The following is a 20,274-nucleotide window of genomic DNA, read 5'->3' as shown; positions in this document are numbered from 1 at the left end:
GGGCAAGGGCAATATCTAAGGTTATTCTTGTGCAGTGTTAAGAGAACCATGTGTGCTTGGAAAAGAATATGCAAATATTGTTAAATAAATAAATGAATTAAAATAAACAGCACATTTGGTACTTACAATAAGAAGTATCTTATCAGATGCTGTTATTGCACAAATCGGATCCCTTGTTCCCTGAAACCGTATCAGATGTCAAGTTTAATCACCAAAAGCAGTTTTATTATTTGAAACAGAGCTGTAGAGTGAAATTGCTAGCAAGAATATGGTAACATTTGGAAGGGAAAGTAGTTTTTTTTATTTGCATGATAGAGCAATAAAAAATAAGAATCAGAAGAAATCTAATGCACTTTCAGATTATAAACAACAACTCAAAACTGCTTTCCTCACAGACTGGCAAAACAAGATTCTGGTAAGAACTTACTTGTAAAGCTTTCGCATAATCAAGTACTCCATCACCTGCTCCAGAAGGGGTATCATCTACATGATAAATCCTGAAAGGAAAAACGGAAAAAGGAAATTGGTACCTTCTGAAGTACAGGGATTTTTTTTTAGGGCTTGCCCTTTACATACTGCATATGATGTTTCGTTTCCCAAATGCGTGTGTGTTTTCCTGTGGTTGTTCTTAATGCAGGAGGGTTTTAAAAGTGTGGTTATAGGGTGAGGAAGGCAAAAGGTTCTGGAGAACCTGTCTGTAAGAATAAAACCCAGAGTAGGGAGTTATTCTGTCTAGAGAACATCCTCCAGTGCAATCTTGCAAGCAGGAAAATACTACACAGAAGGAGGATTGGAATTTGGAGGTAGTGGGGTGCCAGACTGAAATGAAATATGGCAATTTGATTGGGAGAAATTCTCAAAGCAAAATAATCCAAACTTCCCATTATTATTCCAGGTAAGACACAAGAATTTAGGCTTCGGTCCTAAGACAACTAGATGGGAAACTTTCCTTCTATGAACTTCATTAAGCTAACTTATCTTAGGATCCAATACAGTGGTACCTTGGGTTAAGTACTTAATTCGTTCCGGAGGTCCGTACTTAACCTGAAACTGTTCTTAACCTGAAGCACCACTTTAGCTAATGGGGCCTCCTGCTGCTGCCGCACCGCCAGAGCACGATTTCTGTTCTCATCCTGAAGCAAAGTTCTTAACCTGAAGCACTATTTTTGGGTTAACAGAGGCTGTAACCTGAAGCGCATGTAACCTGAAGCATATGTAACCCGAGGTACCACTGGACACAGCATTGTAGAAACAGATAAAAAAGCTGGGCCATGAAAGATCTGAATGACATTAAAGAAGAGAATCCATTGGTGTAAATAAGGGTCCCAGGTGCAGTTACAGTGAATTAGCTATGAAGAATATTTGGCATGCTGAGTAAGAGATGTTAGTCCCTTCCTGCCTGGGATATAGGTGGATATTACAAATTAATTATTCACAAAACAACTATTTTATGAACTTGCTTGCAAATCAAATGTCGCAGAGATCATGCGAAAAGTTAAAACAACATAGCACAGGAAAAGAAGCTGCAAAATCAAAGAACAAACCTCTCTTTGCCCTCCTTTCTAGTTCGTGCCACCTGATTAATTTCCATTGCAGTGAGCTTCTTGTCCACGCGATACTGCCAGATATAAAAGGCTTCTTTTGAAGCTGCAATCACCTGGGTTTTGGTCATGGTAACGAACAGTGGTGCTATTATAAAATCCAAACAAGAAGCACAAATTGAATAGGTCCGTTGAATGGTGCAATCTTATTTAGACCAAGATAAGAAATAGGTTGTGTACATGAGCAGCCAACATGCAGGTAGTCAACCTGAAGGTGTTGTTGTAGTAAAACTCCCATCAGCCTCAGCGAGCAAGGCCAATGGTCAGGGATGATGGGAGCTGTAGTCCGGAAACAACTGAAACTGGCTACCCTTGGATGTCATTGCCAGGTATAAGAAAAACAACACAAATCTCATGGTCTGGTTCAAAGATCTATATGTGCTGAACACAAAATGTGCAGGGAATTTCCAGAGAATAGGTGCTGGCACACTCAAGTATACATTTCTTATTTATTTCATAATACATGTGCTTCCTATAGTTAATTGTCTTTAAAAAACTTTGATTTTAGAGTTATCATTAGATCCATTTCCAATCCCCTACTTGATTTGTATTCATTATGCTGCTAATTTTACAAAACAATGCATTCCTAATAATGGAAAGTTTTCTGCAGAAAATGGTAGCAGTGGAAGTCTCCACCTGTCAGGGAACTGCCATCAGTGCCGGAGGGAGAGAGCAAGCTCCAGAGGGATCCCAGAGAGCGTCCCGGGATTGGGAGAGGCAGCCCATCTTCTGGGGAAGGGAATCAGCTTAGCTCCAGTGGAGAAGGGGGGCAGATGGGAGAATCAGAGAGGCGGTCCCATGACTCCTCGCCGGGGACCAGCGGGGAGAGGAAGGGTCCTCCGCTGCCTACGCCCTCCTTGCGCAGAAGGCTTCCGCGCAGGGAGAGTAGGAGGAGACTGGGTGTCAAAGAGCTTCTTTGCTGGAATAAGTTTAAGAAACGCCCACTGACGGATTCTGCCAGCGATTGAGACAGCCACGGGTGAGTGGCTGTCCGGACAGGAAAGGTTCACTCAGGCAACCCAGCCAGATGTTGGCACAGGCTTACGCACGGGCAACCCCTAGAACCATTACACCACCCCACTTCACTGGATTTGGGGCACGAATGGAGAGTCTATGGCCTTCCTAGATGTTGTTGGACTACAACTCTCAGAATCTCTGATCCCTGGCCATGCTAGCTGGGACTGATGGGAGTCGTAGTCAAATGGCATCTGGAGGGCCACATAAAATGGTACCTCTGGTTGCGAACAGGATCTGTTACGGAGGCCTGTTCGCAACATGAAAAGCCCGCAACATGAAGTGCCATATCTGTGCAGGTGCGCGGCATGATTTGGTGCTTGTGTGCATGAGCGAAGCGTGATTTAGCGCTTCTGCGCATGCGCGAGCGGCGAAACCCGGAAGTAACCCTTTCCGGTACTTCTGGGTCGCCGCGGGACACAACCTGAAAAAACGTATCATGAAGCAAACGTAACATGAGGTATGACTGTATCCCCCATTCCATTACAGTGTGTATGCTCTGTTGGACTGTTTTGGGAGGAACAGTGGGCTATAAATTATCTAATAATAATAAATAACAACAACAAAAACAAATGAAAGGTAAAATCAATAATACTACAGTAAGTAACAAGGTACTCTGAAGTGTGATTCTTTCTATTGTGCTGCTCTAACATCTACCACCAACTATAAACAGTGCAATCAACAATCTCTATTGAGCTTTATCTATTAGTCATTTTGATAGTTTAATATCTATGGCAGAAATAACCAATGAGTAAGAGAACACTGAAATTGAGAAACGTTAAGTGGGAACTATGCTTCTACTCTGCCTACCAAGCTCTGTTGTTAGAAGCAGCTAGCATGGTAAATACATTTTAAAAGCCTCCCACTGAAAACTGTCAAATATTAGCCTTTGATGAACCTGCATGCAAATGCATAATTAAAAATAATTGGAACTTGATAAGGAGAGGCAGTTGCAAATTGGGCTCAAGTACTTGACTGAAACCTGGAAATTAAACAGTTTTTGAAGATTGGAAGTGCATGAATAAAGTGTGCATGCTTTAGTGACATTTGCAAAAGCCGGAACGATTCACAATATGCCTAATAAAACAGTAGATGTGTGGGTCCTTTGAAAAGTGAGCGTGATCGGCACTTTTGAAAAGAGCAAATAGGTTTACATCACTTGCGCAGATGTTCCGATGTGGTGTGGGAATGGGCAACCTGTGGCCTTCCAGATGTTGTTGGACTCCAACTCACATCAGCCTCAGACAGCATGACTATAAAGTTTCATGCATATCAGTTAATACAGTGGTGCCCCGCAAGACGAATGCCTCGCAAGAAGGAAAACTCGCTAGATGAAAGAGTTTTCCGTTTTGGAGGTGCTTCGCAAAACGAATCTCCTATGGGCTTGCTTCGCAAGACGAAAATGTCTTGCGAGTTCCTGCAGGGTTTTTTTCCCTCCCCCCCTTTTTCTAAGCCGCTAAGCCGCTTATCAGCTGATCCGATAAGCTGACAAGCCGCTAAAAGCCGCTAAAAGCGCTAATAGCGCTAATAGTGCTAATCCTCTAATCCGTCAATGGGCTTGCTTCGCAAGACAAAAAAACCGCTAGACGAAGAGAATCACAGAACGGATTCTTTTCGTCTTGCGAGGCACCACTGTATCTTGATCCTGCTCTACTGAATTGAAATTTCAGCCTTCACGACATAGGAAAATGGCCAAGTAAACAGCTATTTTCGTGGAGGAGGGTTAAGATATTAACTGATATGCATGAAATTTCAGATATAGCTATATAATCCCTAGTGTAGTAAGATAAAACTTTTGGAGCAGGCATTTTTTTTAAAAAAGTTTTTCATAAACCGCCCTACTGAACACCCAATGCTTTTCAGTGGAGCAGGGTCAAGATATTAACTCAGGGGTCAGCAAACGTTTTCAGCAGGGGGCCGGTCCACTGTCCCTCAGAACTTGTGGGGGGCCGGACTGTATTTTTTGGGGGAAATGAAGAAGAAGAAGAAGAAGAGTTTGGATTTGATATCCCGCCTTTCACTCCCCTTCAGGAGTCTCAAAGCGGCTAACAATCTCCTTTCCCTTCCTCCCCCACAACAAACACTCTGTGAGGTGAGTGGGGCTGAGAGACTTCACAGAAGTGTGACTGGCCCAAGGTCACCCAGCAGCTGCATGTGGAGGAGCGGAGACGCGAACCCGGTTTCCCAGATTACGTGACTACCGCTCTTAACCACTACACCACACTGGCTCCAGTGTGAATGAATGAATTCCTATGCCTCACAAATAACCCAATGATGCATTTTAAATAAAAGCACACATTCTACTCATGTAAAGACATGCTGATTCCCAGACCGTCTGTGGGCCGAATTTAGAAGGCGATTGGGACGGATCCGGCCCCCGGGCCTTAGTTTGCCTACCCATGTATTAACTGATATGCATGAAATTTCAGATATAGCTGTATAATCCCTAGTGTAGTAAGTTAAGACCTTTGGAGCAGGCATTTTTTTTTAAAAAAAGGTTTTTTATGAACCGCCCTATTGGGTAACCTTTTGGAACAGCATGGAAGCTGGTCTGGTGGGGTTGGGAATCACAAAATCACCTCTCTCCACATTCTGGTGACAGAAGCATTTCTGGATCAAATTGCCTTTGTCTGCACTGGACAGCACTGGCTACAAAACACCATGCTTTGTCCATAAAATAATATCAGCTTAAAATCCCATTCCTACCTGATGCAACTGGCATTCTGAACAGAAATATCAATTAACACGGAACTGGATCTAGACTAAACACGAGCACAGTTCCACTTATAGGATCCTCCCATGAGCAGAAGGTGGGAACCCCCCATAAATGCTGAAGAACAGTGTGGAAGGTAGTGGAGGGGGGGCTTCCTGAGGAATTTTTGTGTGTGAAAATCACCTCCCTCCCTTCCTCCAGTGGATGTTTCCACTGCATCAAAATCCCTTCTGCAATCAAAGGGAGGGGCGTATGTCTGTATCCAGCCCACAGTCACTTTTGCAATTAGTTTCAAAAGAAGTAGACTAAAATGGCAGCAGTAGGTATACCTACTTGTATTACAGTTTGCTAAAGTTTCAAGACACTAAACAGCAAAGAGTTTGCCAGCTCTGTCACATAAGTAGTAGTTAGCCATTTTGGATTGCCATTGCAATCCAAAATTATTTGGGACAAAGGCTCAAGAAGCATAATGAATACAATAAAACTCTGAACATCTGCTTACCAATGTCAATATATTTTGGATCCAGAGGAGTACCAATGGAATTGCAGAGAACAAGTACATACTATGGAAAAATATAAACACATAACTGTCAAAGCAAAACACATAAACAACTATGTTCGGCAACTCAAATTATACTGAACCCAGCTTATATATTATTATTTAAATCTGTATCCTCCCAAAGGTTCCCATATAGATTAGGTAAGGAAATACATCCAAGAATTATGATCACATAACAAGTTAATATAATATTTTAAAATCATTTTTAAGGGGAGAAGCAAGGAACAAGAATTCATGTTTCATTAGTATCAAGCTAAATTCCTTTCAACTAAAACCACCACCATAACAAGGAACCCACCCCTTTGCAACAAAATGCCACTGCTTATGAAAGAGCAAAGCACGGAATATTATGTTGGAAAGCACTACTGAATCCCTTTGACTAATCAGTGAGTTGTGTCTAGATTACTTGAACTTGGATCCCACTGAAATCAATATGAAAAGTTAGTCACAACTTAGTAAAATTCATGTCGCCTGTTCAGTGAGGTTTCTGAACCCAATATAGTATTTTGGGGGTTTATACATCATTCAAAGAAGGTTAAATATACTATCACTCTCTGTGAAACAGCACAGATCTAAAGGGGCAGTTCCAGAAATTATAATTCAATGAAATGGGTGCTGATTACATATACCTAAATGGTAAATCATATCATACCCATACAAGCTACCCATTAAAGCAGCATATAAAAGAACTGTTTTACCATTGCACCGAGAGAGTCAGTTTCATGCTCCTCCTTTGTAAGCATTGTACAAGAGATATGGGAAATAATTAATTCCTTTGGCAAATAAAAGAATACCAATTAAACTAAAGGATATTGTATGTAATAGCAAAAAGAAAAAGCAAGGCTGTTGGACTTCTTCCATACAGATGGGCTTCCAAATTATAAACAGTGACGTAGAAAAATTTACTTGCACCTTAGCATTTTGCTCTATGTCCTTCCCAGTGCTTTTTTTCTGGGTGGACGCAGGGGTACGCATACCCCTAAACATTTTGTGAATCTTTGTACTTTTGTCCATTTACTGTATTTATTTTTCCCGATTTGAACTAAAAAATGGTGATTTTCTTGAGTCAAAATGAGAGCACCCGTAAACATTTTTAGAAAAAAGCACTGGTCCTTCCTAACTGCATCTCATTTCAAAATACAAAGCCATGTTCTCAACATCAAAGGAGGACTGTTCCTTGGGTTTAGTAATGTTAGAGAGAGTTGGTTTACATACTCAAGCAGACCCAATGGAAAGCTAAAAAGCAGGTCCCCAGAAGCACAGTATTCAGCACAACATTAAGGCTGAATAACAACAACAACAACAACAACAACAACAACAACAACAACTTATTATTTGTACCCCGCCCATCTGGCTGGGTTTCCCCAGCCACTCTGGGCGGCTTCCACAAAGACCAAAAATACACTAAGATGTCACACATTAAAAACTTCCCTGAACAGGGCTGCCTTAAGATGTCTTCTGAATGTCAGGTAGTTATTTATCTCTTTGACATCTGATGGGAGGGCGTTCCACAGGGCGGGCACCACTACCGAGAAGGCCCTCTGCCTGGTTCCCTGTAGCTTTGCTTCTCACAATGAGGGAACTGCCAGAAGGCCCTCGGCGCTGGACCTCAGCGTCCGGGCAGAACGATGGGGGTGGAGACGCTCCTTCAGGTATACTGGGCCGAGGTACATACCCAAACTCCTGATTGTCCCTTTGCTGGAGCAAGGCACACTCCCAACTGCCCATCAGCAGAGAGGTTGCAGGATCATGGCTTGCTCAAGGAGTGGGGAGGCAATTTTCATATAATGGAAATTGCTTCTGACCCCAGCACAGCTTTGGAACCACCTAGGAGAAAGGAAGGCTTGCAAAGCCCTTTCCTGTGCTCTCTGTTCCTTGCATTGTGGTTCTCGTTCTTGAGAACTCTGTACAAGGGATTGTGACTGGTGGGTTGGCCAATGAATTGGGAGCCAAAAAATTCCCCACCTGCTTTGAATATAAGCCTGCTGGCAGGGTTTTACTGTTGTTTATTTTATGTTCTAGGCAGAATTTCCTGATGTTGTTGATACTTTAGAAATAACAACAACAACAACAACAACAATCAATCAATCAATCAATCAATCGGTGCTTTGAAGATTTACATCTTGCAGCAGAGCTTTCAACTACAGCTTCTAACTCGTTCTTGCCACAAGGATGATGTTAAGCTCCTTTGTCTTTGAAGGGAACTGAAATGGTAACGAGTGGACCTTCTATCAGGGCTCTGCAAATGAATTAACTGTTCCATTTTCTAATTCAAAGTGATTCAGCAAGAGTTATAAGGTAACTAGGGATACCTGAAGTTGATTTTCATCGGCTTTGGTTGCCAAAATGCAGAAGTCTTCACAGGTTGTAATGGAAATCAGACTCTTGACATATTTCAAATACTTTTCATTGTTTTTTATGTCCCAGAAGACCACACAGTACTCTGGACGATCAGGTCGGGTATATGCATAAACCACTGTATTAGTGCAGTAACCCCACTGTCAACAAAGAAAACATTATTCGTTATTCATAGTAGAGAGTAACATATAGAAACATTATACATAGTGTAGAGCAAGGTTTCCCAAACTTGGGTCGCCAGACTTTTTTGGGGGACTACAATTCCCATCATCCCTGACCACTGGTTCTGCTAGCTAGGGATGATGGGAGTTGTAGTCCAAAAACAGCTGGAGACCCAAGTTTGGGAAACCCTGGTATAGAGTAACATATAGAAAATATAACGTACAGACCTACCACTCATCATTACTATTCTCCTCAAGAGAATATAACTAACTCTAATGGACATGGTGAAAAGCTGCTATTATAATTGTAAATATAATTATTTTTCTATACAGTGGTACCTCGGGTTAAGTACTTAATTCATTCCAGAGGTCCGTTCTTAACCTGAAACTGTTCTTAATCTGAAGCACCACTTTAGCTAATGGGGCCTCCTGCTGCCGCTGCAGCCTAATTTCTGTTCTTATCCTGAAGCAAAGTTCTTAACCTGAAGCACTGCTTCTGGGTTAGCGGAATGTGTAACCTGAAGCATATGTAACCTGAAGCATATGTAACCCGAGGTACCACTGTACCAATTTCTATACTGCCGTTCATTCAAAGTTCACTTGGTGGTTTACAATACAAAACAACAAAAAATACATACCACAATAACAAAAAACAACCAATTACACCCCACCCACCTCAATTTAAAAAGCCATAGGTTGCTTAATTAGCCAAGGGCCTGAGAGAAGAGGAATGTCCTTGCCTGGCACCTACAGATATGTAACAAGAGTGGCAGGCGAGCCTCTCTGGGAGAGCATTCCACAATTGTGGAACCACTTCAGAAAAGGCCTATCCTCATGTTGCCACTCTCTGGACTTCTCATGGAAGAGGCACATGAAGAAGGGACTCAGATGGTGAGAGGCGGTCTTTGAGGTATTGTGATATCCCAAAGAGATGATTCATTTTAATATTATAATTCCAGGCTTCTCTGTAGTGCTTGCAAATGGCGCTGTAAGCCTTCCAGTGAAAGTGGCATTCTGCAGCTACTTACCTTATAGTGTGGCCGGATATTTGCAAAATAAATACATTGGTCAATGGCTAGCGATATGTATAAGCCTCCTCCTTCCCAAGACAGAGCTGAAACTTGTTTGCCTGGAACCTTCATGCTACGCAAATGCTGAAACAACACCATCCATTCATTGGTTACATGGTATCTGTGGGACTTCCAATTGGGGCATAACTGAATATACTGCACAATGTGTTTTGAAGGTATGACTGGAAGAAAGGTGTACTTGAACTCAAGAAGGCTTGGGCCTTCTTACCAATCTAATAGGATGACTTGAGAGAGGTAATTTGTGTGGAATATGGGTATAACTGTGATAAAGAGCTTGGCATTCCCCACCTTTCCTTTTTGTTTTCTCTTTTCTTCTCTTCTATCTCTCTCTCTTAGCTTAGTTTGGCTTTTATTGTATATTATGTTGAAAACTTTCAATAAAAAAGTGATTGCGTAAAGAGAGAGGTAATTTCTGATACTGTATCTCCTGAAATTAAATTCTTAAAAAACAGGAACAAGCAACATTTATGGAGAGGGCTAATATTTAATTTTAGCCAACCGGATGAAATAGGAAAATGAAACAAATGTTTTTACCTCACCAAATGGAGAGTAGAACTGTACCATATTCATATCTTTCTCTTGTCCAGCTGTTTTCTGGAAGCCTGCAATAGCCAGGACATTTCCGCAGTGGTTCCACTGGAGACTCGCAACATTCAGAGCAGTGTTGATTAAGACAGGATCTGGTTGTTATAAGTTTGGAAAAGAAATGTTACAGACGTGAGCGCTTACAAATAGCTTGTCTGAAAAAAAGGCTCTGAGTTACATCACCCTCCAGCAAGACCTCCAAGTCTTAAATTCACAGTGCTTCTTTCAATGAGTAACAGGAAGTTGTGCTTACTTTGATCATTCTCATGTCTCATTATTTGGCATCGTCCATTGTCAAAACAAATAGCAAGGCAAGGACAATCTGGTTCAACGTAGCCCTCCGTTCCAGGGTACCAGTGGATTCCAGCAATACTGAATGCTCCAGTTACATTCACCAAACAGTTCATCTTCATTTTCATCTAAAGTGACCATTTAACATATGTAAGTAAAAATGAACTTGACAAAACTATCACCAGTGCCTTAAACAGATGTGCAGGTTGACGCTGTGCAAGTTTATTTGAGAGAAAGACCCACTGCATTGAATTAGTTTTACTCCCAAGTAAGTTTGCTGAATGGAAGAACCAATCTTAGCTTAAATATAAACCAATGCAAACCAAGATATATTTTTTTCAAAAGTGAAGTACATAAACAAATGAAAGAATAAATAGGAAGCTAACTCTGGCTGCAATCCACATATCAATTAAGTCAAAGTGTTGGCATTCCATCCAAGTTCATGGCACTGGCTTCAGTTAAATCACCTTCATTGGTTGCTGTAACCAGCTGCCTCTGTATTTATGCTCTATTAAGCACCATTACATGCTCCTGTTTTCAATTCCTGCGGTGACTGCAGAACAGTTTTTAAGCACGTCATTCCAGAAGGATAAGCACTAGTGAATTTATGCAGCACCAGTGTAGATCAGGAAGAAAAAATCTTCCCAACTGCAAGATCAACCAGACAGTGAGGGCACCCAATAGATTATACTTCTTACACTTCTGAACTTACCATAAAAGTCCCATTCTTGTCATAAATGTGTATTTCACCATTTGCCATTCCAAAGAGTAGAGTCCTGCCATCTGGAGACCATGCAACATGATGGAGCTGTACTTTCAAATCCTTTCCCCAAATGCGATTCCCTTTTAAGAGAAAATACGTTCAACACAGCCTACAACTAAAAATAAAATTTCTGCCACTTAAAATACTAAAGGATTGCTACTGCAAAAGTTCAAATGATGAATGTTAACTCATGCACACATACACAGCAAAAAAAGAGAGATGTACTCTGCTCTCTTTTCTATTGTTATATAAACAATCCATGAACACAGTTCTCTTCCATTCAAGGAATCAAAATGAGAATCTAAACCATTGTAAACATGACAGTATGGCTTTACTATGTTTTTGATAGTATATGTGTTCAACCATTAGCAGGCTATATACACAAGTCTAATTGCATACCATCATACATTCCAATAAATCTACTTGACATATTAAAAATATTATTCATGTATTAAAATTACTGGGTAAGCTGACATACAAGCATATCCTAATTTCAATTGCTGCTTATATAGTATTCCCCAAACAAAGAATATGCTTTTATCTCAGGGAATTTAAGTCAACTTTTATTAGCTTTCATTTTCATATGTAAAAATGCAGAAATACAGAGCACAAAAACCTCATGGGTGAGTAGCACAAACAGGAATCTACTCTTGCAGTGGGGCTTCTCCTCCCTTTCCTTCCCCCTGTGTCTGTTGAAAATCTGCTTCAAAATCCAGATTTGGGGGGCACATGGGGGGAGTAAGGAGGAGAGAGACCTAAAGTACCAGTGTACAAGGGGGCAGGTATCATTGGCTGTCACCCCCATATCTCTGTGGTCAGATATCATCAACACAGCAGTTGCAAACTGAAAAAGAGGACAATAAGATTTTGGCAAACAAAAATATTATTTTTAAGAGTCACAATTCTATTAAAGCAAATTTAGACAAACGCAAATTCATCTGCAATGTTTGTGAATCATATTCACTGCAAACAATGCTATAAGAGTCTTTTATTTAGTACACAAGATACTTTACCATCCACAGAACCAACAATTACAGCACCGTCTTCATATATAATGCAAATTTTTTGTCCATCAGCATTCCATCTCATACTTCGAACAACAGATTTATTTCTGTTGTTGATCATTTCCTCATACCAAGCACCTAAAGCCAAAGAATAAATGTTTAGCCACACCTTCAACACTGCTGTACTTCATCTGAACTATTTCTATTAGAAGTAAACCAGTTGGAATTATCTGCCAGAAACATTGTACATTATCTGGGTAGCATGTTAAATCATAGTAAGAAATATTTTAAAATAATTTACTAATGAGTAAAAAATAATGATGACTTAAATCTGTGGTCATGTCTTGATTGACAGCTTTGGCCCTGTATACCTGAAGGAGCATCTGCACCACCATCGTTCAGGCTGAGATTGAGCACTGAGGGCCTTCTGGCGGTTCCCTCACTGCGAGAAGTGCGGTTACAGGGAACCAGGCAGAGGGCCTTCTCGGTAGTGGCACCTGCCCTGTGGAATGCCCTCCCATCAGATGGCAAAGAAATCAAAAAGCATTTGACTCTTAGAAGACATCTGAAGGCAGCCCTGTATTGGGAAGTTTTTAATGTTTGATGTTATATCGTGTTTCTATCAATGTTTTATCGTGTTTTTAAGATTCTGTTGTGAGCCGCCCAGAGTGGCTGGGGCAGATGGGCAGTATACAAATAATAAAATCACCATTATTGTTTGTTGTTGTTGCTATTATTATTATCCCCCCACAGGCCCCCACCACATATTTATAGGGAAGATGATAAATGATTGGTGAAAAGCCTTTATCTATTTTTAATTGGAGGGAAAAGAGCTAAGAATTTTCTATAGAAAAGATACTTCTGTAAAACAAGAAAATCTTTAATTTTAAAAAAAGAATAATATTCAACAACAGAGCTGTGAGATCGGAAGGTGTGCTGCTCTACCCCAAATAAAACATTCTACTTGTTAAAAAAAAGAAAAGAAAAGATGGTTTTAGAACTCTAAATTTCAAACTGACTTATTAAAAATCACAAGCTTCCAATGAATTTAAGAAATCCATGAAACAATAAAATCTAAGCAAATCAGCTGCTGTGGTTATACATAATGCCAGCAAACAGCTCTACTACACATGGTAACTTGTCAGAACAGAATACATGTAGGCTCAAAGGCAGATATGCTGTTGGTGAGAAGAGGGGCAAAAAGGCAAGAAGTAAACTTAAGAATTAATCCAGTAGCCCTGTGCACTTTATTGGTGGCTAAGTGACTGGCTTTACAGCACTGGAAAGACTGGACAGCTCCCTCCAGTAGCTCACTGGCTGGAGGAACAACTTTTTGCAGCCTACGGAAGAGCTACTTTCTCTGTGGAGGGGCAAAGAGCACTATTCTGAGATCTGGGACCCCTTTTTAGAGTTATGGGCTCCACACACAGAGTTTTCTCCATATGTGCCTGACTTTGCAAAATGGTATTGTGAATTGACCTGTTTTCCTTCTTTGAGCTGTTATGGAAAAACTTACAACTCAATATTTTTTTTTTTTAAAAAAAGAATAAATTGATTAAGGTAAGCATCTAGAACAATTTTTAAAATCATTAAATAATGCTACTTGTGGCTTTATAACCAGCAGTTAAAAACCTGGAGAAGCATTATACAAATCTCAAAGGCATCTATTATTTGAGATTTCACAAAGGCACAATAAAGACTTGACAGTGATATTATTGCCAATCTCCAACAAATTCTCTACCTTTATACATCATCCACACAATAATAAGTCCATGCTCATCACTGCTAGTCAATTTCTTATACTGTTCATTCCAAGTCACTACTTGCACAGCACCTATAAAATTATAGATGAGTATATTATTGGATCACAACAATATTGTTAACAACACACAATTAAAATGTTATTAATTCATAAAAATCCATTATCCAGAAACATCAGTCATAATAATATAACAGTATTTGTGATCTCATAAATAACAAAGCAATATAGGGCATAATGAAAAAATAAAGTATAGCTTGGATCCAATGGAGTTATTCCATTCACTGAATGTGTTATTTTTTAAAATGCAAGGGCCTTTGATACAATAGGGGTTCCTTGAAATGGAAGGGAGAAAATATTTACCAATTTTCCTTCCCACTAGAGCTCCAAAAACCTCTGCCTATATTGGTCCAAGGAGATATGTCATGTATTTGAGCATATTTTTGGGGATGTATGGGAAATCTGGAATTCACCTTCTCCCTTGTCCACTCACAAGAGTCTTTGCTAGATTCAAGACCTTTACCTGATGCTTTTCACTTATTTTTCTCTTTGCATAATTGTATTTTAACAGGTTAATCTTCTATACCACTTTGGCATGCTGAAATGATAAGCAATTTATACATACACCTAATAAATGTGAAATTGCAGGTGGAAAGGGGTGTATTGGAGGGATACAAACCTAATGATATATTTAATGTAATATTTTAATAAAAATAAATCAATGTAGATAATTACATCTTTTAAATCTTGAAGAACTGTGGCTTATATTTGCCTCTGCTTATCTAACAATGTACCCCATCTGAAACATTAATATGCTGTTAGATGGTGCAAGGAGAAAATAAACTGAAAACATGATGTCAAAGATGTACTGCACATATATTTTCACTTGATTTGCAATAATTGCACATGCAGTAGCAGATGCCAAACAATGAACTCTAAAGTTTGTTTTCTTGCATAAATGAATTAATAGAGAAAAAATATCAATGGAAAGTGCATCAGTTTCTGAACACCTTATTCAGCAGGCAATTTTAAACTAGTCTATAATGAATGAATATTAAATACAGGACAATGACTCTCACCAGTGTGACCTTCCAGTGTTTGATTCATTGAGAGATTGCTAGGTGCTGCAAGCCCCTTTGCTTTGGATTCATCTAAAAAAGAAGTTTAAATATCATTTTAAAACAAAGGCTGGAATCCTAAATTGTTCTCCCTGTAGCAGAAAGCCTCTGCAGTTATTAACAACATATCCACATATACTCAGGAGTCTCCCACCATCAGAAAAAGGGATGCAGAACTCTGCAAAATGTGGGGGAAAGGTGGTAAAGGTAAAGGTAAAGGTACTCCTGCCCGTACGGGCCAGTCTTGCCAGACTCTAGGGTTGTGCACTCATCTCAATCTATAGGCCAGGAGCTAGCGCTGTCCGCAGACACTTCCGGGTCACGTGGCCAGTGTGACAAGCTGCATCTGGCGAGCCAGCGCAGCACACGGAACTCCATTTACCTTTCCACTGGTAAGTGGTCCCTATTTATCTACTTGCACCCGGGGGTGCTTTCGAACTGCTAGGTTGGCAGGCGCTGGGACCGAACGACGGGAGTGCACCCCGCTGTGGGGATTCGAACTGCCGACCATGCAATCGGCAAGTCCTAGGCGCTGAGGTTTTACCCACTAAAGTCGAATTCCTTAGAGCTCCTCCATGGCTTGCCTGGTTTGCCCAGCCGTCTCCCTCTCGTTTCCCTTCTCTCCACCCTCCACCCCATCAATATGTACAATTCCACTTCACCAAACCTATCCATAGTCCCCTTAGAGCATGGGGGCCGGATCCAGCCCAATCGCCTTCCAAATTCAGCCCACAGACGGTCTGGGAATCAGCGTGTTTTTACATAAGTAGAATGTGTGCTTTTATTTAAAATGCATCCCTGGGTTATTTGTGGGGTGTAGGAATTCGTTCATTTCCCCCCAAAGTATAGTCTGGCCCCACAGAAGGTCTGAGGGACAGTGGACCGGCCCCCTGCTGAAAAAGTTTGCTGACCCCTGCCTTAGAGCCTCACAAAACTTCCCCCATGGACCCACTTTCTGCATGTTTGTTTAGGATTCCCTGGTGTTCACATCACAGGACCAGAAAAATGGTTGACTGCACTCATCCGTATGCCTTTCACGCAATGAAAATGTCAGACTGAATGCGTTGCACTGTGGCAGCAAAACATCAAGGGCATTGCACTGCTGCAATAACTCAGGATAGTGTGACTACATTGGCACCAGTCATGTGGCCATAGAGGGAGCAAGTTGACAGACCAGCTACAGAGCAAAAGAGAGACCATCATATGCCACCACAGAATGGGAACCAGATTGTACTGATGCCATGCTAGTTGTTGTTGTTTAGTCATTTAGTTGTGTTTGACTCTTCGTGACCCCATGGACCAGAGCACGCCAGGCACTCCTGTCTTCCACTGCCTCCTGCAGTTTGGTCAAACTCATGCTGGTAGCTTCGAAAACACTGTCCAACCATCTCGTCCTCCATCGTCCCCTTCTCCTTATGCCCTCCATCTTTCCCAACATCAGGGTCTTTCCCAGGGAGTCATCTCTTCTCATGAGGTGGCCAAAGTATTGGAGTCTCAGCTTCACGATCTGTCCTTCCAGTGAGCACTCAGGGCTGATTTCCTTCAGAATAGATCGGTTTGATCTTCTTGCAGTCCATGGGACTCTCAAGAGTCTCCTCCAGCACCATAATTCAAAAGCATCAATTCTTCGGTGATCAGCCTTCTTTATGGTCCAACTCTCACTTCCATACAGGCAATGCTAGTAAATGTTTTCAAATATGTGATAGGCACAACAGAAGTGTCACTTACCTGTTTTTGTCTCCAGTTTTAAAATTTTCAGCAGACCATCTTCTCCCCCACATGCTATATAGCCCTGGTCCTTACTCCAAGAAATAGATCTTATCCGAATATTGCCAGGAATTGTGATCTGAAAGGAGGATGGTTTCGTAATGGAAATTGAAACCAAGTTCAAAATTGCCGACCTCAAAATATGGACCAGTTACACATCATAAATTCAAAGCGCCTACACCCCATCCCTGGCAAGAATCCTGGGACAGTAGTTACCTTTTTGCAATGCCACAATTTCCAGCAACCTTAACAAACAACAATTCCCATTCTTGGGGTGCTTTAAATGTATGGTGTGATGCACATTGCTTCTCCAGTGTACAAGGTAATACCTTGGTAGTACCTTGGATCTCAAATGCCTTGGCTCCTGAACAAATCGGCTCCTGAACTATCGAAACCTGGAAGTGTTCCAGTTTTCGAATGATTTTTGGAAGCTGAACATCCAACGCGGCTTCCGAACAGCCAATGGGAAGCTGCGCTTTGGTTTCCGAACGTTCTGGAAGTCAGACAGACTTCCGGAACGGATTCTGTTCGATTTCCAAGGTACGGTTGTATAAACGAAAGACAGGCCCTTGCCTCAAAGAGCTTTATGAACTGTAAGAAGTTCTATTCTGGCTATACAACTGAAATGAAAAGGTTTCTGGGGCAACATGGGGGTCAAACAGAGGAGAAAGAACACCAAAAGCGGAAAAAAAATAACTATTGAAAGCTTCAAAAGTTGCTCCAGTATCAGAAAGGTTTGCTGTATTAGTTAATGGGCCAGAAGGAATAGCTGATACAATCTGGAGAAATTAAATGAGGTGGGGATTTATTGCTGGTTTTTTTGACACAGCAGACCCTCCAAGTGTCCCTATTTTCCAGGAACAGCCCTGAATTTACAGAAGCTGCCCCAGTTCCTGATTTGATCCTGGAATGTCCCACATTTTCATAAGTGGCCCCTATTTTCATCGGAGAAATATTGGAGGGTATGGAGTTATGCATGCGTTCATCCGTTCCCCTGAAGCCAAAGAGATAAGTACTGTAACTCTATTTTAGAAGACATCTGAAAGCAGCCCAGTATTGAAAAGGTTTTTTATTTTTATTTTTATATGTTGGGAACCACCTGGAGCGGCTGGGGCAAGCCACTCAGATGGGCGGGGTATAAATATTATTATTATTGAATAGGATGTCTTTATTTTCATCAGAGAAATGTTGGAGGGTATGACAGCGAGGTAACAATATTCACCATATAGATCAATGGCCCTGAGAAGCTTTCATAAAAACAACAAACACCTTTAACTGTAAAAAAAATAAGCAATCTTATTGCGGTTTGTGTCCCGCTTTCCTCCTGGCCTGTGGTTCCCAATGTGGGGCACATGCCCCACAGGGGGGGCAATTTGATTGGGGGGGCGAATTCGAGAATGTGTTATTAACAGTTAATGTAGGAGTTCACTTTTTGAATAATAAAAACTACATGTCACAGAGCGGAGGCATCAGGATTTTAAAGATGCTTAGGTGGGGCATGGCCCAAAAAAGGTTAGGAAACACTGCTCCTGGCGTACACATTCAGACGTTCCCAACCAGGGTTTCCCAAACCTGGGTTCTCCAGCTGTTTTCGGGCTACAACTCCCATCATGTCCAGGATGGGGACTGCAGTCCGAAAACAAGTTCGGGGAGGGTCGCTCCCGACCTACACGCAACTCGCGTTTAAACCCTCGGGCGACGGAAACGCGCGGCGGGTGTCACGTGTGAAGCGCTTTGACACGTGTCCTCCACCACCGACAAACGAGGGTCTCTTCTGGCTGCAATCCGAAAACAACAACACGTGTCAAAGGCGAGGGAAAGCAGCGATGGTGGCAAAGGGAAGGGTCGCTCTCGGGGGAAAAAAGCACTTTTAAGGAGGAAAGTGAACTTTTGGAGCATGCGCCATGGGGTGTTTGTGTGATTTCAAGGCAGCCCCGCTTTAAACCCCCCCCCCAGATTTCGCCCCTCCCCCCCAAAAAAAAAAACACACGAAAGCCTTTACCTTCTTGTTCAGGTAGGCAAACATCCTGCCCAGAGTCTTTCCCCCTATCGATTCACGCGCGCGCCGCCGCCGCCGTCTCCATGGCAACAGAGGCCTAGCGCCTCCGGGCTCGCCTTAGCAACCCGCCGCCGCAGCCTCGGCGGAAAAGCTTCCGGGTCAGAAGAGAAAGAAGGAAAGGAAATAAAGTTTAAGAACGACAGCAACAAAAAGGAAAGGAAAGCCAAGTGTCCCGCGGCATTTCAAGCCCCGTCCGCGCTTCGCCTTCGCCTGTTCCGCGGCTTCGTAGGCGCCGCTGCGAAACAACAACAGACCCCAAAAAATCGTCATTGCTCCTCCATAACGGGCGACTGTTTCCCTAATAATAATAATAATAACAATAACAACGATGCATTGTTTATATGCCGCCCATCTGACTGAGTTAACTCTTCTTTTTTAAATACACACACACACACACACACACACACACATATATATATATATATATATATATAGTGCAAATAATAATCATAATCATAATAATCATAATAAATTTTATTTATATCCCACCTCCCCAGCCGAAGCCGGGCTCAGGGCGGCTAACAACAATAAAACAGTATAAAAGTATAACATAAACAACACTCTAAAATCATTCATTGTAAAATATAGCTAAAGCTATGGTGTGTGTGTGTGTTTGTGTGTGTATATATATATATATATATATATGCTTTCGTAGATTTTCACGGGTACAGGAATGCAGGTTTTGGTGTCTTCGGGTGTCTTCCCGTGTAAGAGTCGGGGTGTCTGTGCGACGTTTCGACGAGGTCTCACTCGTCATCTTCAGGCTGGTGCTTTCGGCTTCTTGTTACTGGAACAGAGCAGAGTCTGGTGTTTGAGTTCCTATAAATACTGTTGAGGGGTGTGGTGTATAGCCTCCAACGTTCTGGGTAGAGAGGAAGTTCCTAGATTAGTGTGCCTTTTCTTCTTTTGTTCCTTAATTACTTGAGGGATATCTTGGGTGATTTCATGAGTGATATTCTGAATACCACTGGGTGGGTCATTAAGTGTAGATTAGTTGCTAAAGCTTTCGTGTCTTGACCTCTTGAGCTTGTGAAGAGTTTTTCTGAGAAGATGGCTGTGCTGCATTTAGTTGTGCTCTGGCTTGGCTTCGTGTATAGGGGCGAGCTGTGATTTTGTGCCTTGTGCCAGCCAGATCTGTGTAGGGATTGCAGATACACATATACATATATACACACATATATATTATTACATATATATATCATTACATATATTATTACATATTTTATAATTATTACATATATATATATATGTAATAATTTTGAGAGGTTGGATAGTTACAATGGAATGGTCCCGGTGGTGGGGTGCACATTTTAAGAATAAAAATGTCCACCCCACCACCGGGGCCATTCCATTGTAACTATCCAACCTCCCAAAATTTCAACACTTCTTGCGATGGTTTGACCCCTTTTCCATTTGAGCACATGCCATAGA

The 20,274-nt window shown here is 41.5% G+C and overlaps 1 protein-coding gene across 2 annotated transcripts in view; it reads right to left on the bottom strand.

Annotated features, from left to right (window-relative positions):
- Positions 1 to 18,917, bottom strand: part of WDR35 (WD repeat domain 35) — a 40,223-nt gene extending 21,306 nt beyond the window's left edge. The window contains exons 1-15 of one of the 2 annotated variants that reach the window (XM_082215460.1): positions 18,787 to 18,917; positions 16,746 to 16,863; positions 14,979 to 15,050; positions 13,882 to 13,974; positions 12,150 to 12,278; positions 11,086 to 11,216; positions 10,336 to 10,501; positions 10,032 to 10,177; positions 9,435 to 9,560; positions 8,200 to 8,385; positions 6,586 to 6,618; positions 5,831 to 5,891; positions 1,545 to 1,689; positions 428 to 497; positions 127 to 180 (exon numbers count right to left, since the gene is read on the bottom strand). In XM_082215460.1, the coding sequence (XP_082071586.1) occupies positions 127 to 180; positions 428 to 497; positions 1,545 to 1,689; positions 5,831 to 5,891; positions 6,586 to 6,618; positions 8,200 to 8,385; positions 9,435 to 9,560; positions 10,032 to 10,177; positions 10,336 to 10,501; positions 11,086 to 11,216; positions 12,150 to 12,278; positions 13,882 to 13,974; positions 14,979 to 15,050; positions 16,746 to 16,863; positions 18,787 to 18,810 (1,554 nt within the window). In that variant the 5' untranslated portion in view covers positions 18,811 to 18,917. The remainder of the gene's footprint in view (positions 1 to 126; positions 181 to 427; positions 498 to 1,544; positions 1,690 to 5,830; positions 5,892 to 6,585; positions 6,619 to 8,199; positions 8,386 to 9,434; positions 9,561 to 10,031; positions 10,178 to 10,335; positions 10,502 to 11,085; positions 11,217 to 12,149; positions 12,279 to 13,881; positions 13,975 to 14,978; positions 15,051 to 16,745; positions 16,864 to 18,786) is intronic. The other variant, XM_082215461.1, reaches the window with a different exon arrangement.
- Positions 18,918 to 20,274: the final 1,357 nt, after the last annotated feature.

This window comes from Podarcis vaucheri (assembly GCF_965113315.1).
Source record: "Podarcis vaucheri genome assembly, chromosome: 3".
Classification (NCBI taxonomy): Eukaryota; Metazoa; Chordata; class Lepidosauria; order Squamata; family Lacertidae; genus Podarcis; species Podarcis vaucheri.
Note: the sequence above shows the minus strand (reverse complement) of the source record. Positions and strands in the feature narration are given on the sequence as shown.